This window comes from Arabidopsis thaliana, chromosome 2 (genome assembly GCF_000001735.4).
Source record: "Arabidopsis thaliana chromosome 2, partial sequence".
Lineage (NCBI taxonomy): Eukaryota > Viridiplantae > Streptophyta > Magnoliopsida > Brassicales > Brassicaceae > Arabidopsis > Arabidopsis thaliana.
Genome location: NC_003071.7, coordinates 9,936,042 through 9,963,759, shown reverse-complemented (window position 1 = coordinate 9,963,759; position 27,718 = coordinate 9,936,042). Strand labels below are relative to the sequence as shown.

Genomic DNA, 27,718 nt, shown 5'->3' with positions numbered 1-27,718 from the left:
TCTTTGCGGGAAATAGTTTGGGCTTTAAAGGTCCATGTCCACTCGATTTAATGGGCCTAGCTGTCAAATCAATAGCCCACCTTATCGACAACGCAAAAAAATAACTGAAGACCCCAAAATTGACACGTCACGAAGCAAATAAACCAAATTCCCATGAATCAAAAAAATCATCAGCGACCACTGTGACTCCACTTGAGCGCCGGAGCCGCCGCCGTCGCCGTCGCGTCGGAACTCCATTTTCACGTTCCTCTTCAAACACACCGACGCGTAACCAGTTTCGTCCATGGCCGTTGTACTTTCCTACTGCAAACCTTCGCCTCCTCTTCGTCGATTCCATCGTCGCTGCGTGAGTTTTTCTTTGGCTATGATGTTATCTATGGCTTACTCTTACGAATTCGTAGCTATACAATTAGACTTTTGGATTCAGATAATTCAATCTCATCATCATCTTCATCATCTCTCTGTAGGGAAATTTGTGGAAGAAAGAAAATGTTAGGAGTTCAAGACGATCATCTTCGGTTACTGCTATGTTTTGGAAGTCCAATAAGCCTGCGGAAGTAAAGGAATTCGATATATCACTTAGAGATTACACTCTAACTGAATCAAACATTGAGGTATTTCAATCTCTTTGTTGATTATTTTTTATGTAAACAGCTTTCAGACGCTGTTAGCTACGAACTTTTCGTGCCAAATTATTCGCTTTAACATTTCAATTTTCTTTGTTGATTTTAGTTGATAAATCATCAGTTCTCTAATAGTGGTTTCGTTTCGAGTTTAGGAAGCTTTGGAAAACAAGCCGAAGCAAAAGGTGATTTCACTATCAGTTGTTTCTTCAATATTTGAGATACCACAAGCTGAATGGGATGCATGTGCGTTGGATTCTTCTCAACCTGAAAGCTATAATCCATTTCTAAGTTATGGATTTCTTTCCAGTTTAGAAGATACTGGTTGTGCCGTTCGGGTTAGTGAAGCAATTTCCTTTATTCTTCAACCGAAAGAAGCAAGCATAGATGTTTGTCTTTCTTATGGGAATTTCTATCTGCAAAATGTTATTAGGAAACAGGTTGGATGCCATTACACATTGTTGCAAAGGATGAATGTGAGAGTATTTTGGGTGTTGTTCCACTTTATCTCAAAAGCCATTCTTATGGCGAATTTGTTTTTGATCATTCTTGGGCTGATGCATACCGAAGTTTTGGCGGAAGATATTATCCTAAACTTCAGTGTTGTGTTCCTTTCACCCCAGTTACTGGTCCTAGGATTCTTATCCGTGATAATCCTTGCAAAGAGCAAGTTTTTGATGCTATTGTTTCTGCCATGACGGAATTGGCATCAAAGGTATGATCTCTATATGAAATCTATCTGTGTTATAGATAAAAACAAGACTTGGAACAGGATTAAACTTGTGATCTCATGGTATACAGAACTAAGGTTCTACTATTTATTAGCTATCCTTATTACTATAGGAACAATCTCACATTTTACTTTCTTGAAGCTGTAATGGTTCTCTTGTGTTGAGTTCTGCTTTCAACATATGCTATCTGCTGACTGCTGACAGACTAGTTGTATTCTGTGGGCTTTGGCAGTTACAAGTTTCATCTTTGCACATTACATTTCCGTCTGGAGCTGAGTGGGACAAATTGAAAGAGAAAGGCTTCTCACAAAGGATTGGAATGCAGTACCACTGGAAAAATCGTGATTATAAAAAGTAATTGAAGTTAGTTGCCAGTATATTAGTTCTTAACAATGACTGGATTGGAAGTAGTTGCTATTATATTTTGTTCATTTTTTTTTTTATCTCTAATACTTCAGTTTTGACGAGTTCTTGATGGACATGAAGCAAAGCAAAAGGAAAAATATCCGACAGGAACGCAAAAAGGTTTGTTTAGTTTCCTCTTTTCATATCATCCTCATTGTGCAATTTATTCTTGTCTCTTAAGTTTCTTTGCTCATGTGAATAGTAAAATGGAATGGTTACTCTTTTTTTCTTCCCATACAACTTTTGAATTGTGGCCTTATTTCGTTATCCGTTCCTTGTGGCGTTTTTCAAGCACGCTGCTGACTTCTAATGCTCCTTTTCTCTAGTAGATTGGTACCCAGAATTTGAAAATGAGACGGCTACAAGGAGATGATATAAAGGTATGTAACTGAACTGCCACGAGACGAATTTGTTGTAATTGATTATGCCTGGCGGTATCTTTTCATTTTAATGGCTATAAATAATCAACCATGGGATATCAATCTGCTACCAGAGGTTAGAACTGATGGCACATGCTATAAAGGACATTATGGGGCTTTTATATTAATATGTGTCTTAAAAATTTGATTCATCGTTTGTGCCTAATGTTTTTGCAGGCTAGGCACTGGGATTCCTTCTATGATTTCTACAGGAACACAACTGATAACAAGTTTAGTCTTTATCTTTGAGACATTTTTGTTTTTCTTATCATTAGTACACATTATGTGTCTTTGTGCATAATAAACATACTTACATTCAATTACCTGTCATCGTCAAGTGTATGCATTACCTGTGTTTGTCCTTTCACATGCTTAACGATTTCCGGCTAATTTTAGATGGGGCACACCTTATCTCACAAGGGATTTCTTTCACGACATGGCATCGAAGTTGGGAGACAAGGTATTGCTTGTTTTAGCTGAAGAAAACGAGGAACCTGTTGCAGGAGCATTGAATCTCATTGGAGGAGATACTCTATTTGGGAGACTATGGGGATGTCGTCCCGACTCCTATTATCCTAGTCTCCATTTTGAAGCATGCTATTACCAGGTTGGTCTTGTTGTTTCAAAGTCTCAAGAGTTTTCGCCGAGACATACTTGATTAAAACTCACAAACTGATAATGGGATTCATAGGCAATTGAAGCAGCGATAGAGCTTAATCTGAAAACGGTAGAAGCTGGAGCGCAGGGTGAGCATAAGATTCAGCGAGGCTACCTTCCCGTTAAAACATATAGTTGCCATTACATATTCGATGAAGGTTTCAGGCAAGCCATAGACGAGTTTTTAGTGCGCGAATCAAATCAGGTATGTTTTGAAGTTATGGTGTTAAAAGAGTATATAAACATAGCTATGTAATTGGATCATCGACTTAAACAATGTAACTTTGTGCATCGCAGATGGATTATGTCATCAGACTGATGCATGAAGATGGACCCTTCAAAGAGAAAATAGAATAGATGCATTTATATCTTGGTTATCGCAAACATTCTTGTATATCTTAATTCTTAGGTTTATGCGTCAATGTACATTTTAATTTGGCTGCTCATGTTCGTTTTCTGATTTGGTTTTGTTACTTTCTGATCACCAAATGTACACTGACGCCTAATTTAATTTATATAGATTGTGATGTGTGAGGAATACCACATTGATGTCAGCTCCAAAGCTCACCAAGTTTCTCATCTGTAATTTAAAAACTTTAACCCGAGTCTCAGTACAATAAAATGATAATCCAGAAATGTAAAACGAAAAAAGGAAATTTTAATCCAACGAATACAATTTTTCTTTAGACTCAGCAAAATGTATGAATTTGTTTCAATGTGTTCTTCCGTGTGGAGAGTAATGAGGATTAAAGCGTTCTTCCACCTGTAACCAAAGAATTGACAAAAAAATGGTTGTTTCTTTTGTTGCTAAGCAAGCTTCTTGGGTCTACCAACAGAAGGTGTAACATTTTCGTCTTTCTTAGAACCAGGAGCTTCAGGTTTTTTGGCCCAAGCTGGAGCTCGATCTGGCTCATACCGGTAATCGTAAAATAGTTCTTCTCCAGCCAGTATCCTCTCTTTTGCGAAGATCCCCACCCTGTGATCTCCAGCAACCATGATGACCTTGAACAGATACAAAGATTTTGAGGAAAAACAGAACATACCCATCATGCGAAAACCGTATCTTTAACTTGCACTTTTCACATTTTTACCTTTGCGTAACAGTTAGGTTCAGGAGAATGGTTGGCGAATTTCAGTTTATCTCCTTTCCTGTAAGCATCTAGCACAAACTGCAGCACAATCCAAAAACATTTTAAAATTTGAAGACAACCTAGAGACTAGAGAGAAAGAGAGTTGGGACATTTCAAAGCTGCTGAGACGTGCCTGATCGTTTAGATTGAAGAGAAAAGAGCAGTTCTCGCGATCGTATATCTTCCCGCGTTTATCTGCCTCTTTATGTGAGATCAGCTCTCCTGTGTATTCCCCAAGGTATTCATGCTTACTTACACTGTTCTGTAAGAAGGAAAAATAATTGTTCTTAAGGCAAGTTCATACTCTAAACATAGATTAATCTTTGAAGGACTTATCAGTTTAACAAATTTTGAACCTAATATACCTTTAAGAAAGCTCCCCAACCAGAAACATCAGATATTCCAAGTAAAACCTGAAATTAACATAAAAAAGAGGAGGAAATTTAGCCATTTCATGTTTAATCATTTGATTGCAGATCATAGATATTTAGTTAACAAGGCTAAGTATTTACCCTTTGTTGTTGTTTCAGGAGCAATTTCATATTCCTGCACTCATAATTATCGCCTCTTTGGCTTGGGACCCCAAGCGAACCATCCCCACCACTACACATTCAAATTCATTCAGACACAGTATAAGTGCATCTGGAACTACTAAAAAAAAAGTTGCATTTCTTGAGCATTTTCTAAGAAACCAATTAGGATGGATTTGCATCCCCAATAAGACTTACATGACCCAGCAGTTTCTACAAACATCTGGGTCACATTCCCGATCTGCAGCAAAGCATGGACACTGGCGGCTTCGACACTGACTTTTGGCACAATGACAACCTCTAAACCTATTCTTGCAGCTCTTTGGGCAACTACACAGAAAATATAGTTTGTTGGTAATGAGATTCAAAGCTAAGAAATACAGATGTGGATAATCATAGATTACATTACCCGCAGTACTTCTCGCAGCAAGTCCCGTTTAGCAAACAAGGACATTCCTTCCCACAAGCAATTTTGCAGTTACATGGATTAAACTGACGGCAGGGCTGGTCTTTCTTCTCAGTAATTCTTTTCCTAATTGAATGATATGCAGCAGACTTCCAGGTATACTTCAAGCGCCGCACTTTGCCTCTCCTACGTAGAAATCTTGACCTTCTCCTCACTTGGTTATTAACCTGGTTAGTCCAGAAACTAAAGCATTAAATCCGAAGAGAAATAAATCGATTTTATCAGGAATTTGTAAACAAAGTCAAAAAGGTTTAGTGTTAATATACCATATTTCCATTGATATCGAACTTGGAAGAGCCATCAGGATTCAATCCATCACCTCCAAAGAAGGAAGCTTTATTTTCCGAGCACGTCATGTATTGGAAGACCTCCCAACATGATTTGAAACCACTCAAAAGATTTCTAGCAATCAAGCAGCTGCAAAGAAACAAAGAATCCATATGACTATATTCCACAAATTGAAAAACCTGAAGCAGAATGATAATTTAGCAGTAGCTAAATACATCAAAATTACCCACCTATTCATTCCAAAAATCTCAACACCTTTATCAAAAAGGCTTTTCTCAAGTGGTCTCCACAACTTATTTGTAGCCAATCTTCCTCGAGATACAGTTTCACCCATAAACTCTTCTTTCCTTAGACTTTCATCACTACCCGGCGCATCAAGCTCTGACGCAACCTCATTTGACTGGCAAACAGGAACGTCATCCTTCACAGAATTATTGGAGACTTCGGCAGGAGTGCCATTCTTCCTTGACTTCCCGGAGTTCCCAGATTTTACATGCTTCTGAGAAGAGGAAGTAGCATCTTCATTATCTTTATGTTTTGCATCGCTGGGTGAACAACTTCCACTGGCGATGGAATCACTATCCGAGGCTTCTGTCTTCTTCTGCCTCTTCTGAGTCTTACGAGGAACTCGCTCAGCAACTCGGTTTTTGTTCCTCTTACGACCTACTCGTCTCCCACTACCTTTCACCTTTGGCGATGATGAAACTTTATCGGAATTGGTATCCTGCTGTAGTCCATTCTCTGAGTCACTTGTTTCTAGTGCGCACTTTTCATTAGACGATGCACTTTCACTTGGGAAGGTCTTTGGTTTTCTCCCATTAAGTTTGCTGGAGAACTTCGTGGGTGTGGTTTTAGTACCTGCACCATCTGATGAAGTGCCAGTTTTACCTTCAATGGTGCCATATCCCGGAAATCTTCCAGACTTGAGAAGCTGATAAATTGAAAACAACGCTTTTTGTTAAACCAGTCTTTCTAGGAGATGAGCTTAGCAACGAGAAAATAACAAATTTACCGTTTTATAGCAGTTTGCACCACAGGTTAAATTTTCATCTACAGGAGGACACCATGGAGCTGGTTTCTCAGCCTAAAAATCCATAAAATTAGATAAGTAACACTAAAGTTATAGTAAGATTTTTTCGGTTGGCACTAAACTCACCGGAAAAATGAGATCCTGTGAACACCCATGAAGCCGGCAATCAAATACCTGCATAGATGCATACAAAAGTTAAAAAGAGACCAATGTTTGCTCGATCATTAAGCAATAACCCATGAAACATTAGCCTGAGAAAATCAAATGGACTAACAAGGCATCTACGGCAGAACAGGTTATCGAAAGAATCTAATGCTCCTTCCATATCTTTGTTGAGAAGGGAGCTCTCTGCTTGATTATCGCCACTCTCGGATACTTCTTTTTCCTTCATAAGCACTCCATGTCTTGCCTGTATAAGATGGTCGGTGTTCATATCTCTGCAAAAAGCCAATTGGGAAAGGGCTGGAACAATACTAATTGGATTTCCTTAAACAATGCATCCCTCACTCTGTTTTGAAATCCTACAACTGAAGTGCTTGATTCTAAAGAAAATAGCACATGATAGTTCACACAAGCAATAGGCAGAGAAAAAAGTTGTTGATACCTTGATTTCACTAGTACTTCTAGACAAGAAACTTGCTAGTTCCGCCAGGACTGAGTCTGAAAGACCTAGTTGCTCAAGGGTCATGCTGAAGAAACGAAGGGAAATTTAATCCAACAATATAAGTGAGAACAAACCAGCATAACAGTTGACATAGCAGACAAGAGATTCACACTAAGAGACCAAAATGCAAGAATGATTAAACTCCTGCCATTTAATACTAACCGAATAATATAATCTTCAGGCTCCAAAAAATCTCTTTTTTCTTCTTCGTCGTCAATGGCCTCCTCTTCACTATCACTGCAGATAAGCGCTTCCCCGCCAGTTTGATCATAATAAATTCTCCTTCGACCCACTACAGACTGGTCTTCAGTCATTCTTTGATTTCTGCATCATTTCAAGAGTGATTATAACGTTAAGATACTATGCGAGGGGCTTACATTTCAACTTGAATATTTTCAAGTACTCTTGCGACATTAATGTCAACATACCTGTCCAGAAAAACCCATGTGGTATAAGGTGACAAACGTTTGATATCAGGCATTTTGATAGGACGTAAGGAAATTTTGACAGGGACACTAGATCCTTGAACCATTCCTGAACTGGCAGGTCCATCTTCTACATATCTGTTGTTATTACTTTCATCGATTCCGCTTTTCATACCTGGCGAATCTCTTTGCCTCTTAACTAAAAGATCACTGCCATCTTTACAGCTACCTCCTCGTTCCATAGAAGACCTCATAAAACTTTGAGTAATAGCAAACAAATTCTTCTTGTTTTCATCAATCCTTTTCTGGTTACAAACACATCAATTTCTAACAATCAGATTCAGAAACACATAAAACATACAAAAAAAAAACTAAACAAAAATAGCAACCTTTATTGATATACACCTATCAGCTGCAAGCTTCTTCTTTAGCGATTCTATTACTTCTGATACTTCCTTAGAAGCTGGACCTCTCTCCTCCGCCTGAAACATCAAAATGAGGTTCCTTTACACAGTGTTCAATGAGAGAAACTATCAATTGCAGCAAAAATGGTTCCTAAACGAACCCAAAAACAACTTCATATCTCACAATCCAGCAATCTCTAGATCTAAAAACGAGCATATAGAGAAGCTCAAACAAGCCATCGAGTTTCGTTCTCTTCACTCAAACTAAAGCAAATCAAAGTCAATGCCTCAATAGCACAAAGAAAAAAGTTCCATTTTTAGAAAGTAAGAAAAAAAAAAAAAACGATTGACGCACCGGAGAGTCTTTGGGTGGCTCCGATCTGGTGGCCGAAGAAGAAGGCGAAGCTTCTGACGCCATTGTCAAGAAACCAGATCGGAACCGAAACAAATGCGGGTCCGGGTTAAGATCCGGGTCGCGAAATCTGAAATGTTGGAGGAGAGAAGGAATTTGGCGGGTCGTTATAAACCCTAAAAATTTATCTTCAATTTTGTTTTTATTTTGGATCTTTTATCTTCAAATCCAAAAAAAATTTCGTTTTACTTTTAAAGAACATTGTTTACGAATTGGGAAGCGTGTAAATTAGAAACTTTTTCCAATTATTTAAAAAAAAAAAAGTTGGTGGGAAAATAGCGACGTGGCAGCTCGATTTGAATTATCTACTGTACATCTCCGGCGACGGTTTACCGGAATATCACGTAGCTCGAGACAACGAATCTACTAGAGTTCGAGACTGGTTCTATATCAACTGAACAAAACAAACACGAACGTTGCTGGGCTCTGATTTAATGGGCTCTTAAACCCTATTTGTTTGGGCTTTATTTTTTGTTTTTTTTTTCAGCAACAGCTTTTCGAAGTCTCTCTGTAATCTCATCGGACGAGAAACAGTACGGCGATCGGAAAACTCTGAGATGCATCGCGGCGCGGCGGTTTTCGGACGGAAACGTAGACTGATACTTCTCCATGGCAGCAGAAACTTCGCCAGATCCTTTTGCTCTTCTTCTTCACTATCTGGTGAGAGGGATTCACATCTTCGCTATTTCATTTGCAACTTCTGGAAGCTGTGCGATGGCTTGAGATTGGTTTATGATTCTTACGGTGCCGAATTTGAACAATCAGTGAATCGAAGTTAACGATTGATTATGTGCAGAACATGAATGTTTCATTAAGGATATAGCAAAAGCTCAGCCTCCTAAGCATCTGATGCAGCTGCTGAATATATTCACAGCTAGAGGTAAATCAATCTTACACTGACTTGCTGATCGTATTTTCGAAGTTTTTGTTTGTTAACTTGCGGAATGGTGACTTTTGCTTGTGGTAATGACATTGGATCAGGTAAATCCATAGTTTCTCCTGGTGCCAAGCAAGGCTTGTTACCTCTTACTATTCCGTTGGTGAAAATGAGCCCGGGTATGATTCTGGACTTGTACATAAGTTCTTATCTGAGGTTGTAACACTTTCATATTAAGTTTGTATGACTTTCCTTTTTCAGGTTCTTCAATTGCTCTATTACGGTGGCCAACAGCTCCTTCTAGGTTAGATCCTCCTTGCTTTTTTAATATCGTCATGTTTCTCTTCTTTTGTAGCTTATCATTGTTTGTGGTGTTTGCAGTATGGAGATGCCTGTGGTGGAAGTTCAGAAACATGGGGTTTGGTTTCTAGCTAATAATGTAATGAGTCTTTTTATAGCATTACTGATGCGTTAATTTAGGGTTATTTTTGTTGAGTGTTCATTCTCATATCTGACTTCATTGGCCAACATTCAGGTTGATCAGTTCATTCACAGAATATTGGTGGAAGAAGATGTTTCCAAACCCGAAGAATGCAGCCAAGAAATCTTCAATGCTGCTGGTGAAGCTGGGAAGAAACTTTACAGTAAGGGTGACTTTGCCAGTTCAAGACTGATGGATTTAGATGCCTATCTTTTAAGAAAGGTACATATATTGAGCCTGTTAATATCAGAATCTTTTCTGCACATGGATACTGGGATATGATTATTAGCTTTGTAATTCAGGTTGGATTGTTTCCAGATTCTCTTGAACGAAAAGTTATTCGGCATATCGAGAATGGAGACCATGTAAGGCTAGTAATTATATCTATCCTGTTGTAGTTGACGTGTTTTCTCTTTTTAAACTATCTTCACGTGCTAATACAAGGTTTCAGCTTTGGTGGCTACCGAGTTTTATACAAAGAGAGGGAACTTTCCCGGATTTGCCCGGCCATTCGCTTTCAACGCAAAAGTTTTACTGAAGTTCGTATGATCCTTTCTCATCATCCCTCTTTCTCCCTTGTGAACGACCCCCAGGTAAATGCTTACGTCCTTTCTAGAAAACTCTAAGACCTCTATATATTTTGTAGACTTGGGCGTAACTTAGAAGCGAAAGACGCAGCTAGGGGTGCTTTGAAATCTTCGTGGTGGACCTTAGGATGCAGATATGAGGTACAATTCCTTGACTATCGACAAGCAATTTTGGTAATCGAAAAGAGAAGGGAAAAAAGTGTTGAACATATGAAACGGGTTCCCAGGAAATTGCTCAAATAGCAGAGTGGGGAGAAGAGCAAATTGCGCAGTATAAGGAGAGAGTTACAGGAGAAGGAAAACAACGGGATATAGACAGGGGAAAGCCAATGGCTCAGGTTTGTTCTTTGCCTGTATTCATTATCAGATACTCATATCATGCTTATGGATACAAAGGCTTGAAACAAAACTTGTAATTCTCAGGCATCTTTGGACGAGGCTGCGTTCTTACTGAATCTAGCGTCACTTGAAGGGACATGGGACGAATCACTGGAACGGGTTGCTCAGTGCTACAAGGAAGCTGGACTTAACGACATCGCCAAGTTTGTTCTGTACAGAGATTGAGAAGTCTCTTTTAAAGGCCACAATTTGTTCTTTTGAGACCTGAGATGACATTATATCAAATGATCTTATGCATTTAGTGTCTACGTTGAAGATTTACATTAACCCTGCTAAAGATTCATTGGGTCAAGATTACTGATTGTATCCTTTCTGAGACTAAAAGTGGAATAAAGCAGAATGATCATCTTATAGAGTAATACTCTACGTGGAGATTATATATATACTGCCAAAAAAATCTAGAAAATGACAGTTTAGTTTGCATAGTTTGGGTCTTTGGGACCATATAAAGAAACAGGATTAAGGTATTAGATTATAGTCTAGATGACAGATGCCACCATCTTCTTAGTTGGCAAATGGATTAGGGACCTTCTTGCTCTTACCTTTCTTATTTCTCCCCAACAGCTTTCTCCAGAGGCTCTTAACTCCGCCGGTCTTTTTCTGAGGAACAATGGCAAAGCAGTTTGAGTCGGAGCCTTTGCTTTTGTCTGAGAGAAGAATCTGTTCTAGTGCCTCAATGGTTTCATTGTAAACAGAGCTGTTTCCTCCCTTTCCGTTTTTATCTGCTGCTTGCGGTTTCTGATCCTTGGATTCCCCGGTGTTGTGATCTTCTGCCTTCATCTGATCCAAAAGAGATGATCTCTGGCTGGTCAATCTCTTCTCTGGTTTAGTAGTCTCATGTGAAGGTTGTGCATCAGGTAGGTTGTTCGATTTGTCTGTAACGTCGTACATGAGTGTTTCTGAAAGTAAAGCTGTTTCCTTTGAGTTAGTCAATGCCTTGAGCTGCTTTCCCAGGTTTAGAATCGTCTCTTGACACTCGGCCAACTTTTCTGAAGCAGCAGCGATTTCCAATTCCTGAATCATCAAACACATAAAACAGATTGGTCTTGGACAAAAACAACTCTCAATGTAATGGTATCGATTTTCTTCTGCTTGTAACTTACGGTTCGCATGTTTTGTTTTTCCTCCAGCTTGAGCTCGTTCTCTGAAGCACTGCAACAAGAAAACCATTGGATGCATCAGAGATAAAATGTATGATTTTGCTGACATGAAGTCTTTAAGCATTCATATTTACCTCGCTGTTTTGTCATTTGCCTCTTCTTCAACCGTTTTGCGCGACAAGTTTTGATTACCAGGTTTGTCTTCAATCAACTGATCTTTGCAAGCCAAAAAGGAAACATCTTCCGTTCTAAGCTTCTCTGCTTCTGAAACCTGACGAAATATTCCAATATCAACTTCGCTTCCGCTCCGTGATTCATCCCACTCGAACTGCTTCTTAATCTCATCTCTCATGGTTGAAACATCTTGAAGAGAAAAACAGTGGTTCACCATCCATTCCAACACAGAGCTTAGCTCTTGAGCAAACTTCTTCATGTCTGCTTTTCTGTCTAATAGATCGTAACAAGCTTGAAGAAATCGCTGCAATACACTACTTAGCTCTGTAGTTTTCCATTGCAAGACGCGAGCAGTGTAACCTGAAAGCCTTTCTGATTCTCTGTTGGACACATGCCTCTCATCTTTAAGACTGACTCCCTCGATAACGTCAATGATTCTGTGAATTGATTTGCTGATATTACACTCCATATCCAGTCTATCCTCCACAGTAAGAGTCTTAGTCTCCTGATGGTTTGTAGAAAAGCTTGAATGGTTTACACTTGACAGAGCTTTTCTGATATCTTCAAGTACTTCATCAGTGTTTCTCTGCGTGATATGCTTATGCTCCATTACCGCTTTCAAGACTATATGAAGAGATTGAGGTAACGAATCTGACTTGATATCATCTTTGGGAGATGCATCAGGATTCAATGAATAAACTGTTCCAGAAGTTTTAGTTGCTTCTGATGAATTCTCATTAGATTCGTTCTCTACCGGACCAGTAGCTGAAATAGAATCAGAAGAACAAATAGGAGAACTTCCAGGTCGGTTATCGATTGTACTAGCAACCATTGCAAGCTTCTCCATTTCAGCAAAATCATCCATTAGTTTCATCTCTGCAGCTTTAGGGGTTCCAACCAAACTCGTGCCCATTTCCTTCTTGTTCTTGAAATTGTCCAACTCTGAAAGTAAAGCAGAAGCCCAGGAATCGGCACAGCTAACTTTATCATCATTGTCAAACTCTGTTACGGATGCAAGAGAGACTTCATGTGACACATTGCTACTCCTGCTTGGCTCAATGTTTGTACCTCTAGAAGATTCTTCAAGATGAGACTCGAATTCTAGTAGTCTAGACGCTGTTCGAGAATACATATTTCTCGAGAACTGAAGCTCACTGACTTTCTTGTTTAAGGCTTCCCTTAGAGTTTTGTTCTCTTCTTCCAGTAAGCATAATTGTTCAGTAAGGTTATTGATTTTTTCGGAATCAATCATCGGACTATGAGGGCTTCCATTGACCCTTCTCCTTCCCAACATCTCTACTTCATTGCTCATTTTAGAAAGAGCAGCGGGTCCTGGTAACCGTTTCCTGACCAGAACCCGTAACCTTTGACACTCTGATTCTAACTTTGCAACTTTCTTCACATTCTCTAAGTGCAGTTTATGCGATGCTTCAGCAGTTCGACGGCTAAACTCTCTCTCTTCATTCCGAAGCTCGAGCTCTTTCTCCAGCACTCGAACTTCATATCTCAATGAAACGTTTTCTTTCTCTTTCGACTCTAAACTACTCACCAAAGAATTGAAATCAACCTCTATACGGTCCCTCTCTCTGTTTAAATCTTCAACAGTTTTGTTCTTTGCTAACAAAGCCTTTGAGAGTTGAGCATTCTCGCCTTCTGCTTCAGCAAGCCTCTTACCACTACCTGCCAATTCCGTCTTTATAACAATCAATCGCCGTTCGTACTCCTGTGATGCTTTTGTCAAAGCATCATGCATCCTTCGCTCCTGCTCCTCACGAACAAAACGAAGCTGCTGCACACATTCTTTTAGACCAGCATCCGTGTGACTCGACCTTTCCTCACTCCTGTGTTTTTCATTCAAAGCTTCATCAAGTTTCTTTTTGAGAGATGCTACTTCAGCTTTTGTCTTCTCCCAGCCTGTTAACACAAAACGCAAATGGAACAGGAAGCCACATGAGACCGTGAAGAGCACCAAAATCGAGGAAAATAAGGTTTGTAGATTAAGATTCAGTATAGTTACCAACAATTGCTTCTTGCGCCTCAGTCTCATGCTTATTGCTCTCAGCCTCCACAGAGTTAAGCTTATCATTTAGACTTTTCACGCGATGTTCCAGCTCTATCTTGTCAGCCACAACCTTCTCAGTCGAATGCCAAGAACAAATGAACAATCAAGCTCATGAATCAGCAAATACGGCTAAAAGCAGATGAGTCAAAAACCTAACTCATCAAGATAATCTTAGCTATTACACAAGTTTCACAATCATGGGTGTCTCAAACTACATCACAAAGCTTGAGGGATTTTTCTTGACAAGTTTAACCTCAAACACAATGAGCTAAACAACACATGAATGTCAAACAGATCACACTCTGATACTAAACCTAACATCTCTAAAAGATACATAAATGAGCAAAGAAGATCCATTCCCCAACCTAACATCAAACATTAATGTTATCAACATCATTTCCACTAACCTCTCCATTGCTTTCAACAACGGTTTTCTCCATTGATTTCTTCTTCCAAGGCCATGCTTTATGGTCCATTTATTACCTCCAACAAGCCACACACAACTACTCTTGAAACTTTTCACAACATCCTATTACACAGAAAGCAAAAAAAAACAGAAAAACTTTAAAACATCTTTACATAAACTAAACCCATAAAAAGACACAGATTTTTTCTTGATTTGTTTGATTTCTCCAATCCCACATTTCTCAAAATGGACCAACATTTACAAGCGAATGTGACTCAAACCCAAGATTGAGGACAAAAAACTCTCATTGTCCTAAAAATTCCCAAATCACAGAACAAACAAAATTCTTCCTACAAATGTATAAATAGAAAGCATGAGCTAATCTCGATCAATGGCTTATACATGCACAATACACTAAAAAGAAGAAAAATCCAATTCATAAAGTTTAAGACTTTAAAGAGAAACCCATGACGAATCACAATAAAGTCATCTTTTTTATCTAGCCACATTTAGAAGATTTGAAGAAAACCCATTCATAAAGATCAAAACTTTCCTCACCTTCTTAACCAATACTTAACCGATCCTCTCCAAGAACACAACACTGGAGACTATAAAAACAGAGAAAGAGGAAATGAAGAAGACAAATGAAAATGGTTAAGGAAGAAAAAGAGTTAAAACAACTTTAGAGGGAGAGTGAGACTCTGTGTAGAGAGAGGATGTGTCGGGTAGGATCTGATCGAAATGGGCCACGTACGCTTAATGAACGTTGGATCGTACAATATTTTATATCACTAATGAAAAAACTTTGTATTTTAAGGGAAACATGTTTATGAATTTCATGAACCTCGGAATTCTAATATTTAAACATTTTAAGCTGATTTTTCATTGAAAGAGTGATTAGTGATTAGTGGGGAATGCATAATGCTTAATGAATAATTAATTGAGTTAAGTGTGCAATCTAATCAACTTTAAGAAAAGTGTTTTTGTTGTTTACCTTACCATCTCTATCTTAAGAGTTAAGAGGTTGGTTTCTTTTAGAATTGAAAATTGACTTTGAACTAATAAATAATTAGATTGTCGAATAAAATCAGTATTTTTATTTTTATTTTTCATTTTTAGAAAATTAATCCAACAACAAAATAGTAGTTGTCATCACACAATTCCAAACTACTCTTCAATTAATATATGATAACTTCTAAAATGTGAATTGATTACTATTTGGTGGAGATCATAAAAGCTAAATCCGTAAGAAGAAATTGTTTGGAGCTTTTTAAGAAATTAAACTTGCTCCATAGATTGTTTGGATCATACAAGTATATTGTGATTAATGTTACTTATCATTTTGCATAATCTATATTTTTAATGTATCGTTCTAACAACAATTATTTATTTCAATATCAAATAGAAAAATAATTATCCATTTCAATATGTATATTGAATGATTCTTTTATATCTTCTTTTTTTTTTTTTCCTTCTATGTTTTGGCCTTAAAGTTTTGTAGTTTCTTTTTTCTGTTTATGTAGCAGATTCTTCTTGCTAAGGAAGGAGTCTTAACCAACATTTCCTTAATTATTAGCTCTTAAGATGTATTTTTTGCTAATCACTTTATTAACAAGCTTACGCCTTCTTTGTTTAGAAAGAACTTCAAATTGTGGACCCAATTAACGATTTAATTAGACAACTAAGTTTTAGGTGAACAATCTTTGTATATGAATAACATGAACCAATTGAAACAAAATAGTTTGAGTTGCGTCTAATAGACATGCATCCACTATTCATTCACTCTTTTTTCCAATGTGCCAACTAACAAAAAAAAAAATTGTAAGTCTCGATAAAAAATTAAAAGTTCTATGCACATATCCTACCCGGTTCGCGATATAGTTTGTTCGTCGCTCTAGTTGGATGACTAAAAGTCTGACTAAGTCTCTTCTATGGTAAGGTATCTAAAGATTTGTATGTGGTAAAAAATTTTGGCCATACCAAAAAATCTTGAACTATAACATTTTTTCAATCATAGTCATAGCGATATGATTTCTATGAAAAGAATTGGGTCCAGTTAGCTTGTACGTCCTAGATTTTTAAAAAGTTTAGTCGGAGCTGGTGCAACATACAGTAGACAATTTTTCAGATCTGATACCACATACATCCAACCAGGCCGGTCCTATGTTTTATGTGGCTTAAAGATTCTTAAAACATACTTTCATATAAATTTTAACAATAAAAATTATATTAAGATATCATATAAGGTACTAAAAATAATTACATATTTTTAATTAAGTGTAAAATATTTTTTTACCAAAAACAAAAGTGTAAAATATTCTACACTTTATGAAAATTAACTTTCAAAATTATTTGCAGAAAATTATTATTATTTTTTGAATAAAAAGCAAATCTCTTATTTTTTTAAAAAAACAGATTACAAAAACCAAATATCAAAGGTATTTTTTGCCAAAGAAAAAAGAAATTATACTATTAAATAAAAAATTAAGTGAAGGAAGAAAAAAAGAAATTAACCAAAAAAACAATAATAGGAATGGAAATTAAATGCCAGAAAACCACTATAATGGAAGGTATAAGTAAGGATTCGAACTCACAACATCTGACTTAGACGTGGACAATTAAACCAACAAACTAAACAGAGAAGTTTGAAATATGGCCTTTAGATTATGTTTATATTGTGTAGCCTAAAGCAAGTGCTTCACCTGCTTTATGAACGGGCCGGGTCTGCATCCAACAATTTTTGTTTCCATTGGTCTCTAATCTTCTTCAACATCATCCTATAGATTTGCATGCAATAAATATTCTTCTCGTATTTTTTTGTCTTCCAAAACATACACATAAACTTAACTTAATATTGAGATGTACCATATCCATGTGGAAATCTCTACCTCTACAAAATCAAAAGTTCCACATCGACAAGGTAAAAAACAGCTATCAAGATTTTTTCTATAAATGTACCACTTGTTTTTATCTTCTTTACGAGTCATGGTCCATGAGTTTGTGTTGATTTTACTACAAAGTAATTTACTATTGGTTTAGAATTATGAAAATTGGTAATCACAAAAAATGATACATTTATAATCAGTTGTTAATATTTGTGAAAAACTAAAATTGGATTAATTAGCTAATGAACTATACATATCCTAATTTCATCACCTTCTCGTTCAAAATTGACAATTACCAACAAATAACTAAAAACTTAAATCAATCATAAAAAGTTTTAAACTGAGCGCAAAATTTTGCAACAGTAAAATATAATCCAACAAAATAAAATAAAACCATCCTTTTTTAAGTCAACCCAAAAAAGTAAGAAGTCAAAACAGAAACAATCATATCGAGCAAAAAAAGTCTAAAACAGCAAATAGATTCCCGCAAAAATTTGTCAATCAGAGAGAGAGATAGAGAGGAAGAGAGTCAAAGTAAAAAAAAAAACTCGAACAAAAGCTTCTCATAAATGATCATTGATGGAAAGTGAAGCCAAGAGATCACTTGGACTTCCACTTTTGTTGCCTTCACTTCCCTGTGAAGATGGCTGATTCACGTTTCTCAACACATCTAATGCCTCTGAAACTTTGGCATTTAGAGCCTCTGGTGACTCGAGCAGATGCAAAACCTCGGTCTGATCCATTTCCAGAAGCATACCAGTCACTTTCGCAGCGTGCTCACTCTCTATCTGGTCCACTAATGGATATAGACTCTCACCAAGAAGCTACAAAAACCCCAAAACAAACATATCGAATGTAAGTAATCTTATTTTTTCTCCTACATAGCAGCAAGTCAAGAGGTATTGAGAGAGACTTACTGTTCTCTGTTGAGCAGGTGTAGCATTAGCAAGGGAAGTAGCCAATTGACCAGCGGACATAGGCTGACTATACGGCATTACATTCATGTCATAAGCAACTGGAACCATTCCTCCTGGCATTGGACCGTCAGGCATGTTTCTACCACCAGAAGGGTACCGGTACCCTCGTCCTCTTGGCATCATCTAGAGGAGAGAAGAAAGCAAAGACTTATAGATTCATCTTGATCTGGGATTTAAGACATATTCTCCTTTTTTTATAAACTAACCTGTGGCTGCATGTAAGGCATTGGCTGCTGATGCTGATGGCGCATGGGTCCATCACCTGACCGTCTGCCACCTGGTCGTGGACCTTGCTGACCTGGCTGCATCATCGGTCCACCAAAAAAGGCCGGCCTCATTCCAGGAACCAGCTGAGGCTGATATCCAAATCCAGGCTATATCACAGATTTAAGTAGAACCAAGTGAGTGCTTATTGATTGAAAGAGTCCCATATTCAAGCAGAGTTACATAGTGGTCAGTTAGAACAAAATGGTACCTGGTGAGGGATGATTGGTGGAGGTCCTTGACCGTAAAAAATCTGTTGTCCAAGACCTGGAGCACCACCTGTAAATATTGGCATTCGAGGACCCACACCGGGGATAAAAGCAGGTCTCATTTGAGAAAACTGTGCCTGAAAAAGAAACATAAGGACTTGAGACATAGCAAACATAAGTGTACGTAGGGGTTGTTTATCTATGGTGGGAAGTACTACCTGCAGCTTAGCCCTCCTTTCTTCTTTCCTCTGTGCAAGAGCAACATACAACGGTTTGCCACCAACCATTTTACCATTCATTTCATTCAGCTGCAGAAGACCCCAAAAGAAATTGAATCAAGAAAGAAAATAGAGGCTCAAAACAAATTTAATATTGTCTTGACACAGGATTATTTAAATTACCACTCTTGAAGCTTCACTGGCAGCAGAGAAGGCAACAAATCCTGATCCTTTGCTAGTACCACTAGGGTCCCGCATAACCTGTTTGTTACAAAAGTATGAGGTTCCGATCAATCAAGAGACAAAAAAAATTGCATCTCTCATGTTATTATGTATGCGGAAAACAAACAATGCTGACCTTGCAAGAGGTGATTGTACCAAATTCGGCAAACAACTCGCGCAACTTCTCATCGGTGACGGTATCATCAAGGTTCTTAACATATAAATTCAACCCATCAAATTTGTTTCCACCATCACTTGAGCCTTGTTCATATCTCCGGCTCAACTCAAGTTCCCTCTCAGATTTCTTCTGAGCTTTACCCACATACCACTCCTTATCATCAAACTTCTTTCCATTGAGAGCTTCAACAGCACGAGCTGCATCTTCAGGATTCTCAAAGTTGACAAATCCAAAACACCTGGATTTCCCATCTCCATCCCTCATAACTACAGCGCTCGAGATACTACCATACTGACCAAAAGTAGTCTTCAACTCATCGTCAGTAGTCGCCTCCGAAAGATTCTTCACATAAACATTAGTAAACTTCATCTTATCAGCAGCAGACTCTCTTTCCTCCTTACGAAGAAAAGGTCCAACAAAAATCTGTTTGTCATTCAACACTTTCCCATTCAGCTTCTCAATAGCATTCTTAGCTGAATCCTCAGTGTCAAACTGCACAAACCCATATCCTCTAGACTGACCCATGTGATCAGTAGCAACCTTACAGGACACAATAGTCCCACACCCGGAAAACGCCTCGTGCAGAGTTTTGTTGTCAACTGACTTATCCAAATTCTTCACATAAAGAAAGAATACATAATTAGGCAATCAAACAAAAAGAGAAGCTGCTAGATAAGAGACATCAAACAAAGAATATACCTTTACAAACAAATTCCCAACCCCACTTCTACGGGCAGAAGAGTCACGAGAAGAGTAAGTAATCCGAATCATCTTCCCATTGAGATAACTGTAGTTCAACTTCTGCATTGCCTTCTCCGCTGACATTACAAAAAACAACAATGATAACAAAATCCCTAATCAGTGTCAACATTTTAAATTCGTGTAAATTAATATCTATTAACAAAATCAAACAAAACCCATCAATCAAACTAGCCAAAGGAATGATTCCAAAACCGAAAAATCAGATCTTTACCAAAATATCAAATGTTATCAATCAACAAAAAAAAGGGGAAATTTTTAGGGCACAAACCATCGTCGGTGTTGCTGTAGTTGACATAACCATAACCAAGAGAAGTATTGGTAGCAGCATCACGACAAACACGAACAGATACAACCTGACACACCTCGGTGAAATAGTCATAAAGCTGAGAATCGGTGACATTGAAATCCAGATCTCCGACATAGAGAGAACAAAGAGCACCGTGAGTGACTCCGTCTCCACCGCCGCCGACGCCGATTCCAGGGGTAGCAGAAGCCGTCGCAGCCCCGTCGTTAACAACAGCAGGAGGAGGAGGAGAATGTGAAGAAGGAGCTTGAACCTGAGCCATTTTTTTTGCTGGGATTGAAGAAACGAAAGCTAAGGCTTTTTTTTTGGTTTTTTGGTTTTAATGATAAATTAAGAGATAAATAAGGTTGACGACGACGATGATAGATGAGGAAGACGAAGTCGGAGATTGTTGTGGGCAGCACGGCGAGACCGCAGCGGATAGTGATTGAGAAAAGTTGAGATTATATAGTTGCTCAAGTCTTACACGACAAGAGTAGTGAAATCTGAAAACCCTAGTCCCAGGTTAAAAGGTTAAAACTTTAGTTTTTATTTAACGGTTAGAGATAGATAAGAGAATTAGTCTGCTTTATTCTTAGCCGTCCGATTCTTTTCAAGATATCTCACGTGATCCTCTCGTGACTTTTGAGACCTATTCCATGAATCATCGCATTTTTGCTTTGCTCCGCCGCTACCGTCGCCGGTTTATGATGAATTCATCTCCGGTAAGCTCCTGCACGAAGTTACTGTGACTGCTTAAGTTTGAATTCGAGTATTTTTGTTTCTAATCTCTTTTTCGATTATGTACAATGATTACGAGTGTGAGAGTAACTATCTAAAAATGTGTTGAATTTGATGATAGGTGATACTATATCTGGTTTGGTTTGTAAAGTTTGTAACTTTTCTTGTTATCGAGAATTCTAGTTGTTAGAGTAGAAACCCAAATTCTCTGTCTCTGTTTTTCATTTGATGATAGGTGAAACTACATCTGATTTGGTTTGTTAAGTTTGTAACTTTTCTGGTTATTGAGTATTGAAATTGAGCATTTTTAGTTCTAGAGGTTTAATGTGGAAAGTTAGTTTAAGCTATGGTGATTGTTATGTGCAAGCAATAAAGTGGAGTAGTAGAGTGTTGATGAGTGAGTTCATGATGGTTAGGAAGGAGATGTTTGCAGTTGGTTTAATGAATCTTTTACATTGAAGAGAAGGAATGGTAAGATTGCTTATAAGCTGGATCTTGAGGGTGAGTGGTCTCTTCTACGCATTGGGCTTATAAGCCATCTTACTAGTTCTTCTTTTCAATGTTGTCTAAGGACGCTGCTTTTATCAGGTGATCATTTGTTTTCCCCCTTTTCAACATCTCTGAGTTGCATACTTTCCCTGTGATAAATTGCAATTGGAAATTGCTTTGTATGCAGTTTTATTATACTCAGGTTATACGTTCCTGCTTGTGTCTTTTCAAAGTCATATGACAGCCTCATGAGGCTATGAGGATGTTTCAGATTATAACTTTGTTGGCTTTGGTTTCCTTGTTTTCAATAATTTGATGTTAGCCTTTGATCTATGCTGTTGGAAAACAAGATTTATAAATGGAGTTGAATTCGTTATGAAAGTGTATGCATTGGTCATTGTGAAATGAAAACCAAAAGCTGCTTGACACACACCTGAAATCTTATGGCACGTTTTTGCTTTTCTCATTGGCAGTGGAAGTTTTTGCTGTGTTAATACGAAGTGAAAGAACTGAGAGCTCTCTGCACCTGTTAATATTTCTAACAGAATGCTTTTCTTATACTAATCGTCCTATAGTTTGTCATTGGCATTCACTAGTCCAGTTTTTACTAAAATAATCATCATATTGTTTGTCATTGGCTTTTACCAGGTTATCTTTTGTTTCCCTTTTCAGCAGCTCAGAATTGCATGCTTTCATGTGATAAAAGGCGATTGAAAATTGCTTTGTATGCACTTCTATGCTCAGGTTATACGTTCCTACTTGTGGCTTTTCGAACAATTTATGTCTCTGTTATATCATTGACTCATGAGGCTTATGAGGATATTTCAGATTATAGCTTTGTTAGATTTTCTTATAATATTTGGCATTGGCATTCACTTGTCCGGTTCTCATGTGATGGATATGTGATAGCATGGATTGAAATCTTGAAGCTTTTGGTTATGGTTTTCGTTCTAATCTAGTTGACTATCATGCTAGAGTTGTGACTATATAGCACAACAATTCATCTAGTTTCTTTATTCTGTAATGAATGTTTCTGTTAAAAGTTTTGTTAGTTTGAGGACAAATGATTCTACATTCCTCCTATGTTCACATCTTGTGACGGTCTTGTGTCACTTCTATCGACTTGAGTTAAGGATGAACCATTTTCATGACTTTAAATCCAGTGCAAAATCTACTCAATAAGAACAATGTGGACATTGTGTAGAGATTTGAAGACACCAATCTCCAGTAGTTCCTAAGAAAGAACCAACCTAGAAGACTTGCTAAGCTATTGTTATACCCTTTTTATGGACCATTGTTAGTTTCTTCTATTTCTTCACCTAATTGTCGTAATGGAGCCTAGTAAACTTAAGAAGCTTCTGAGAACTTAGGGGACGCGGCAAGGATTACCTTTGTAAGTGCACATCTCTCTGTCTTTGTGCAGAACCAGAATCAGCTTCTGCTTTTGTTGATGGGTTAAGTTATCAGATTCTTGGGTATTTGATTCTCATTTAACCATACTTTTGATTAACAAACCAATAAATAATAATGTTTTTCTCATTCTTTGGTTTGTTTATCCACCAAAGTACTCTCTTTTACGGTACTTCTTGCTTTGGTTCAACCAAAATATCTTTATATTCCTTGCTGCTGAATTTGTCGGTACAATGGGCACTAGTAAGCTAAATATTGTTCAGCTACCATTTGCATAAATCTTTTACTGTTTCATTTTTTCTACAATGAAAAAAGGGTACATATGCACTAAATAGTTTAACTCTTACCATTTAAAAAAAAATAGATTGCAAAATTGTAAATAAGTTAGATTATTTATTGTATAATTCTTTTGAAAAATAGTGGAATTTTATGCTTATGTTAAAAATATCACTTATGATAACAAGCGGTTTTACATGATATTACGTTATTTGTTTAAAGTTTAAACCACACCCAAAAATACACTACTTATTTACGGTTTCACCATTATTGACGAATTTTGGCGGAAATTTTGGTTAAGTATTGAAAAGGCGGAGGAAAACATTATTAGGCTTGACTAATATGTATGATAAATAGCGGAATAACTAAATAATTGTTAGCGAAACATATTGAACAGGAAAAAGTTTTCGTAAAATAATTATAAAACGCTTAAAAACTAATTATAGACTTTTTGTGTTTCTAGTTATAATTTTAACACAATAGTGGTATAAAGGAATATAGCAGAATAATTTTTTTTTAAACGTAAAATATTTTGAATTGTGAAAAAAAAAACAGAATCATGTTTTCAAAACGTGAATAAGTAGTATACCATTTATCCCTTTTGTTTCATCTTTTGATTCAACGTCAGAGAATGAGAAAGAAAGTAAATCTCAACGTCTAAGGCTCATCATGAGGCATACGAAAATGTTTGGATTTAAGAAAATCCAAACACCGAAATTTCACATTCAGTTAATACTTTTTTCACTCGTTTTTTTTTGGTCAGTTGAACTTGTGGGGGATCACACAGAACATGTCTGAAGAGAAGTTGTTGTCTAGTGTCCGAATCTTTTGTGGTCACAAGTTTTGCGTTAATCTTTAGACTCACATATCACCCGTTATCTTAACGGTTCCTCACCTTTCACGTTTTGGTATTGGCCAATGTGTACAGTAAACAAATATCAGAATCACCGAAGAATCTTGCCGACCAACTCTGCCCTAAAACCGAATGAGCAAATGTTATTATTTTTTGTCCCCACATTATAAAATCCTCAAAAAAGAAAAAAACTATCAAATCACTTTTAGTGGTTACGATAATTTTTAGAGCTTTAGTTGTTAGAACACCAACCTCCACAAATGAGTGTTTTCGTAACTCTACTTTTAAAATTTTAAACACATCAAAATTATTTTCACGGGTTGAGATATTTTTGCATCTTCAGCTTTCTGATAAAGCAGACTCAATTATATTGTAGACTTTGTTCAATATTTCAAACTATCTATACACTCTACTGTAACCAACAAAGAGTCATAGTGTATGCGTTAAGTCTTTTGTTTACCGAAAACATAAGGATTTTGGATGTCACGTCATGTTGGATTTGCGTTGGGAGAGGTCTAGCTGCTCTCCAAATGACAGTTAAATTACATGTAAATATTCTATAAAGATCTCCTAGAACACAAAATGTAGATTTCACCTCTACGCTACACTCAGTTTTCAGATTGACATTTGTACTTGAACAAAGAAAGGAAAGTGAAACAGTGGAAGTAGTAGTAAATCAGAAGTTTCTTAGGCTTTTTTTTTTCAAGAATCAAACCATGTTTGTTCGTTATCATAAAACGTTATTAGGACATATATTTGAATAACACGTCATGAGTAGGACTTAATCGTTATTCGTTAATACAAAGATCATGCAAATCTAGTTTGTAACAAGTGAAAAATTTGAGAATTGTGTTTTAAAATCTTTGATTATCGACGACGAAAACAAAACCCAAAAACAATGGAGGCGCATGTTTAACACTAAAATCGAAAGCGCATGTTAGCGGCAACAGCGCATCTTAAAGACAAACATTCTCGTCTCTCCTTCTACAACTACTTTTTATTTTTTCTATCTTCTTTTCACACATTCGTCATCATCACCATCCGAATTTTCCGGGTCGGGTAATTTATTCAAATCGACCCGTTCCAATGACCCGTTACCGCTCTTACGACAATTCTCAATCTTCTCGTAATCACCGCGATTCTCGCCGCCGGTATTCACAACCACCGTCGCTCCAAGCGCATCAACCTGAGCACCAACCTCCGCCGCTTTTCTCCTAATATACGCCGCCGATAAATCACCACCTCTTCCTCCGCCGTTAGAAACAGTAAGTCCAGCCAAAAGCTCCGGAAAATTAAGCCTCGCTGAAGGACCACGGAGGTAAAAAACAGCAGTGTCGTAAGCTCTCGCCGCCGCTTCAGGCGTCGCATAAGAACCTAACCAGATCCTTGATCTCTTATTCGGTTCCCGTATCTCCGCCACCCATTTCCCCCATTTCCTCATTCGTATTCCTTTATACGGTTTCAGATCTCTCTTCCTCGTCCCAATCCCCATCGTCGCCGCCGTAACCGTCGCTGTCACCGCCGCTTCCGTCTCCATAACCGCCGGTAAAAAAATTACAAAACCATAAATTTCGATCTGGGTTTATGAACGGAGGGAGAGATTTTGAAAATTTGACGGCGAGACGGTTACATAATAAGGAGGGACGGAGGAGTTTTAAAGAGACGACGAAAGAAGACAAAGATTGAGAATTCACCGACACTTTTTATTTTAATATTTGTAAGACACGGACAGACAAACAATCTCCTCCCTCCTTCCACTCCTATATATATATCCAAAATATATATTTTGTATTAAACATAATGTACTGTTTACAAATGATTTATGTTTTATTTAATATTGTTTGATATGGTTTTTTGTAATCATTATATACATAAATAGATATATGACTATTCTCTTAAACAATTTGTAATCAGGAATAATTTGTAATTTGACGATCAACATCTTATATATAACAGTTTTGTAATTTATAATAAATAATAAATTGGGATGTTAAAAAACTAGGATATTAAGTGTGTATATTTCTTAGTATATCATTTAATAGATAAATAACATTTTTTGTTTTTATGAGTTTTTCTTATACATGAATGTGGTTATTTTAAAGATGTTTTTGCTTGTGAAAAAAAAACCAAAAAATTCTTCTAAATGATTACTTTTTTTGCTGGTTTACAAATAAATTAATTTAAGTCAAATGTAACTCACAATGCCGCAATATAATATAACGTCATTATTGTTATTTTTATTAAATCATGATAAATTATATATCAAATTGAATCTTGATGAGAAGTTTAAATATACTTTTAAAACTTCAAGATCTAGTATATGTAACTGTGAATTCTCTTTGAAAATATTTGTAAAAATTTTATTGATGGTTAAAATTTTGATTTTGTAGGTTTGATCTATATTTTTTTGCAAGTTATGGTAAATTTGGAAAACATGTTAATTGAATGGGTTTTATTTTGCGGAAACCCTTAGGAATTTATTTGGAAGAATAGTTAAAAAAAAAAAAAAAAAATCAATATGTCCAATAAATAACACTTCAAATAAAAATTAGGTCGGTGGACAATCTATGATGTTTGCAAATAGACCATCACGTAAATTGACTATTATAGCCCTGTCTTAATTTGTTTCAAAGTTCATCCAGAGTGTTTAATGGTAAAAGAAAGTATCAAGGATGTAGACAGAAAGAAAAACATTAAGAAAGTACAAAAAAACATAAAAATTGTGGTCACTCCGAAATTAAATTTGGAATTGATTTGCTAAGAAAAGAAAATGAAACCTAATCTCAGGACCTATCTTCTCACGTATTTGGTGGTTGATTAGTTGTAGAAGTTTAATGTGGATTGTTGTTGTAAATATTTTGAATGAAATGTTTTTGTTGTTAACTATACTTGGGATGTAGTCCGGGAGTCTATGGGCTAGTGGTAAAGAGACGGGTATGTGACGTTAACACGTTCTAAATTCGATTCACCTGATGTACGAAAACTCCAACACATTTTCTTGGATATGAACTCATACTTACAGCCCATTTGCATATCTGAAGAAATGGTCTATTCATGAGCTGCATCCCCAGAGATTTGTGAGAAATGATATGATAAAAAAAAAAAAATCAAAAGTTTAGCACCGCAAACAAATCCATCTTTAATAAGATGAATATAATATCTTTCTAATTGGTATATTTTCTACTATCATGAAAGATTTTTTGGTATATTATCTACTAAAGCCATAATTGTCATATTAACTTTATAGATCGAGACATACAATACCTAACACTATAAATGAAAATATTACATTCAAACTAAAATTTTATTTAACATATTAATTGAGCTTAACTATACAACCACATACAAATTTTCTACTTGTCAATTGTTCATCTAAACATACAAATTTTCTTTTATATGTAATAAACGCATAACTATCAAATATATATAGATAGATAACTCAATATAACCACAACAAACAAATGCAATCCTTTAAAAAAAATGCAATGAAAATAAGTGGTTTCTTTGTGTTGGGGCTTAAAAAAAAAAATGCATTACAAAGTTTTAGGATCACAAAGTCTTTGGAGAGTGGTTAACAACTTTGTTGTTGGTGAAAACCTAATTTGAATACTTCTTGGCGTCATGAGGTCTAAAAATCACTCTATATATATGATTTGTTTATGTCCTTATATTTTTGTAATT

The 27,718-nt window shown here is 36.7% G+C and overlaps 7 protein-coding genes and 1 non-coding gene across 14 annotated transcripts; 4 read left to right on the top strand and 4 right to left on the bottom strand.

Annotated features, from left to right (window-relative positions):
• The first annotated feature begins 113 nt into the window (after positions 1-113).
• Positions 114-3,395, top strand: AT2G23390 (acyl-CoA). Of its 2 annotated transcripts, NM_127903.5 has the most exons (11): positions 114-346; positions 468-614; positions 779-961; positions 1,057-1,338; positions 1,587-1,708; positions 1,813-1,879; positions 2,089-2,139; positions 2,356-2,408; positions 2,575-2,785; positions 2,870-3,040; positions 3,133-3,388. In NM_127903.5, the coding sequence occupies exons 1-11, from the start codon at positions 284-286 to the stop codon at positions 3,190-3,192; spliced, it is 1,410 nt and encodes a 469-aa protein (NP_179920.1). In that variant the 5' UTR covers positions 114-283; the 3' UTR covers positions 3,193-3,388. The 2 variants fall into 2 exon arrangements, with proteins under 2 accessions (NP_179920.1, NP_001323779.1); NM_001335848.1 differs by having other exon boundaries at positions 132-346; positions 2,356-2,785; positions 3,133-3,395.
• On the bottom strand, positions 3,374-8,668 carry CLF (SET domain-containing protein). 2 transcript variants are annotated; one of them, NM_127902.6, is made up of 17 exons: positions 8,128-8,668; positions 7,758-7,850; positions 7,372-7,673; positions 7,106-7,267; positions 6,884-6,968; positions 6,554-6,688; positions 6,406-6,453; positions 6,262-6,333; positions 5,480-6,180; positions 5,228-5,378; positions 4,905-5,128; positions 4,694-4,825; positions 4,478-4,568; positions 4,331-4,378; positions 4,099-4,227; positions 3,927-4,004; positions 3,374-3,837 (listed from the first exon to the last, which is right to left on the bottom strand). In NM_127902.6, exons 1-17 carry the CDS (start codon positions 8,188-8,190, stop codon positions 3,643-3,645), a joined length of 2,709 nt encoding a protein of 902 aa, NP_179919.1. In that variant the 5' UTR covers positions 8,191-8,668; the 3' UTR covers positions 3,374-3,642. The 2 variants fall into 2 exon arrangements, with proteins under 2 accessions (NP_179919.1, NP_001324816.1); NM_001335847.1 differs by lacking the exons at positions 6,884-6,968; positions 7,106-7,267; positions 7,372-7,673; positions 7,758-7,850; positions 8,128-8,668 and having other exon boundaries at positions 6,554-6,746.
• On the top strand, positions 8,611-10,893 carry AT2G23370 (cyclin delta-3). Of its 2 annotated transcripts, NM_179709.3 has the most exons (11): positions 8,611-8,844; positions 8,981-9,064; positions 9,166-9,240; positions 9,323-9,365; positions 9,443-9,500; positions 9,597-9,764; positions 9,845-9,907; positions 9,987-10,081; positions 10,189-10,270; positions 10,357-10,467; positions 10,553-10,893. In NM_179709.3, exons 1-11 carry the CDS (start codon positions 8,742-8,744, stop codon positions 10,691-10,693), a joined length of 1,023 nt encoding a protein of 340 aa, NP_850040.1. In that variant the 5' UTR covers positions 8,611-8,741; the 3' UTR covers positions 10,694-10,893. The 2 variants fall into 2 exon arrangements, with proteins under 2 accessions (NP_850040.1, NP_001324172.1); NM_001335846.1 differs by having other exon boundaries at positions 8,669-9,064.
• AT2G23360 (filament-like protein (DUF869)) lies at positions 10,864-15,166 on the bottom strand. Its single transcript, NM_127900.4, has 6 exons — positions 14,829-15,166; positions 14,272-14,393; positions 13,820-13,934; positions 11,763-13,716; positions 11,632-11,680; positions 10,864-11,542 (listed from the first exon to the last, which is right to left on the bottom strand). The coding sequence occupies exons 2-6, from the start codon at positions 14,338-14,340 to the stop codon at positions 11,033-11,035; spliced, it is 2,697 nt and encodes an 898-aa protein (NP_179917.2). The 5' UTR covers positions 14,341-14,393; positions 14,829-15,166; the 3' UTR covers positions 10,864-11,032.
• A 2,246-nt stretch (positions 15,167-17,412) lies between these two features.
• PAB4 (poly(A) binding protein 4) lies at positions 17,413-20,845 on the bottom strand. Its single transcript, NM_127899.4, has 9 exons — positions 20,254-20,845; positions 19,923-20,041; positions 19,182-19,838; positions 19,007-19,084; positions 18,824-18,913; positions 18,608-18,742; positions 18,339-18,506; positions 18,073-18,255; positions 17,413-17,979 (listed from the first exon to the last, which is right to left on the bottom strand). The coding sequence occupies exons 1-9, from the start codon at positions 20,549-20,551 to the stop codon at positions 17,719-17,721; spliced, it is 1,989 nt and encodes a 662-aa protein (NP_179916.1). The 5' UTR covers positions 20,552-20,845; the 3' UTR covers positions 17,413-17,718.
• AT2G23348 (uncharacterized protein) lies at positions 20,828-23,018 on the top strand (the record flags this gene model as incomplete). Of its 4 annotated transcripts, none has more annotated exons than NM_001084479.2 (2): positions 20,828-20,993; positions 22,147-22,972. In NM_001084479.2, one exon carries the CDS (start codon positions 22,185-22,187, stop codon positions 22,455-22,457), a length of 273 nt encoding a protein of 90 aa, NP_001077948.1. In that variant the 3' UTR covers positions 22,458-22,972. The 4 variants fall into 4 exon arrangements, with proteins under 4 accessions (NP_001077948.1, NP_001325215.1, NP_001325216.1 ...); NM_001335843.1 differs by having other exon boundaries at positions 20,853-20,993; positions 22,171-23,018; NM_001335845.1 differs by having other exon boundaries at positions 20,946-20,993; positions 21,972-22,811.
• Positions 21,425-21,609, top strand: MIR844. The gene has a single exon (NR_140658.1). It is a non-coding gene; the product is annotated as a microRNA ath-MIR844 precursor (primary transcript).
• A 1,744-nt stretch (positions 23,019-24,762) lies between the features above and the next one.
• DEAR3 (DREB and EAR motif protein 3) lies at positions 24,763-25,968 on the bottom strand. Its single transcript, NM_127898.5, has one exon. The coding sequence runs from the start codon at positions 25,572-25,574 to the stop codon at positions 25,044-25,046; it is 531 nt and encodes a 176-aa protein (NP_179915.1). The 5' UTR covers positions 25,575-25,968; the 3' UTR covers positions 24,763-25,043.
• Between the last annotated feature and the right edge of the window lie 1,750 nt (positions 25,969-27,718).

Excerpts from the sequence above, each read along its gene's own strand:
- DEAR3 (NM_127898.5), bottom strand. The coding sequence starts at position 25,574 with ATGGAGACGGAAGCGGCGGTGACAGCGACGGTTACGGCGGCGACGATG.
- CLF (NM_127902.6), bottom strand. The coding sequence starts at position 8,190 with ATGGCGTCAGAAGCTTCGCCTTCTTCTTCGGCCACCAGATCGGAGCCA. Across the intron at positions 7,851-8,127 it reads AGCCACCCAAAGACTCTCCG|GCGGAGGAGAGAGGTCCAGC; the intron begins GTGCGTCAATCG and ends TTGATGTTTCAG. Across the intron at positions 7,674-7,757 it reads ATAGGTGTATATCAATAAAG|AAAAGGATTGATGAAAACAA; the intron begins GTTGCTATTTTT and ends GTTTGTAACCAG.
- AT2G23370 (NM_179709.3), top strand. The coding sequence starts at position 8,742 with ATGCATCGCGGCGCGGCGGTTTTCGGACGGAAACGTAGACTGATACTT. Across the intron at positions 9,366-9,442 it reads TGGCCAACAGCTCCTTCTAG|TATGGAGATGCCTGTGGTGG; the intron begins GTTAGATCCTCC and ends TGGTGTTTGCAG. Across the intron at positions 9,908-9,986 it reads ATATCGAGAATGGAGACCAT|GTTTCAGCTTTGGTGGCTAC; the intron begins GTAAGGCTAGTA and ends TGCTAATACAAG.
- AT2G23390 (NM_127903.5), top strand. The coding sequence starts at position 284 with ATGGCCGTTGTACTTTCCTACTGCAAACCTTCGCCTCCTCTTCGTCGA. Across the intron at positions 615-778 it reads TAACTGAATCAAACATTGAG|GAAGCTTTGGAAAACAAGCC; the intron begins GTATTTCAATCT and ends TTTCGAGTTTAG. Across the intron at positions 1,880-2,088 it reads TCCGACAGGAACGCAAAAAG|ATTGGTACCCAGAATTTGAA; the intron begins GTTTGTTTAGTT and ends TTTCTCTAGTAG.
- PAB4 (NM_127899.4), bottom strand. The coding sequence starts at position 20,551 with ATGGCTCAGGTTCAAGCTCCTTCTTCACATTCTCCTCCTCCTCCTGCT. Across the intron at positions 18,507-18,607 it reads CACCAATCATCCCTCACCAG|CCTGGATTTGGATATCAGCC; the intron begins GTACCATTTTGT and ends TCTGTGATATAG. Across the intron at positions 18,256-18,338 it reads TGCCTTACATGCAGCCACAG|ATGATGCCAAGAGGACGAGG; the intron begins GTTAGTTTATAA and ends TCTCTCCTCTAG.
- AT2G23360 (NM_127900.4), bottom strand. The coding sequence starts at position 14,340 with ATGGACCATAAAGCATGGCCTTGGAAGAAGAAATCAATGGAGAAAACC. Across the intron at positions 13,935-14,271 it reads TTGTTGAAAGCAATGGAGAG|GTTGTGGCTGACAAGATAGA; the intron begins GTTAGTGGAAAT and ends TCGACTGAGAAG. Across the intron at positions 11,681-11,762 it reads GCAAATGACAAAACAGCGAG|TGCTTCAGAGAACGAGCTCA; the intron begins GTAAATATGAAT and ends TTCTTGTTGCAG.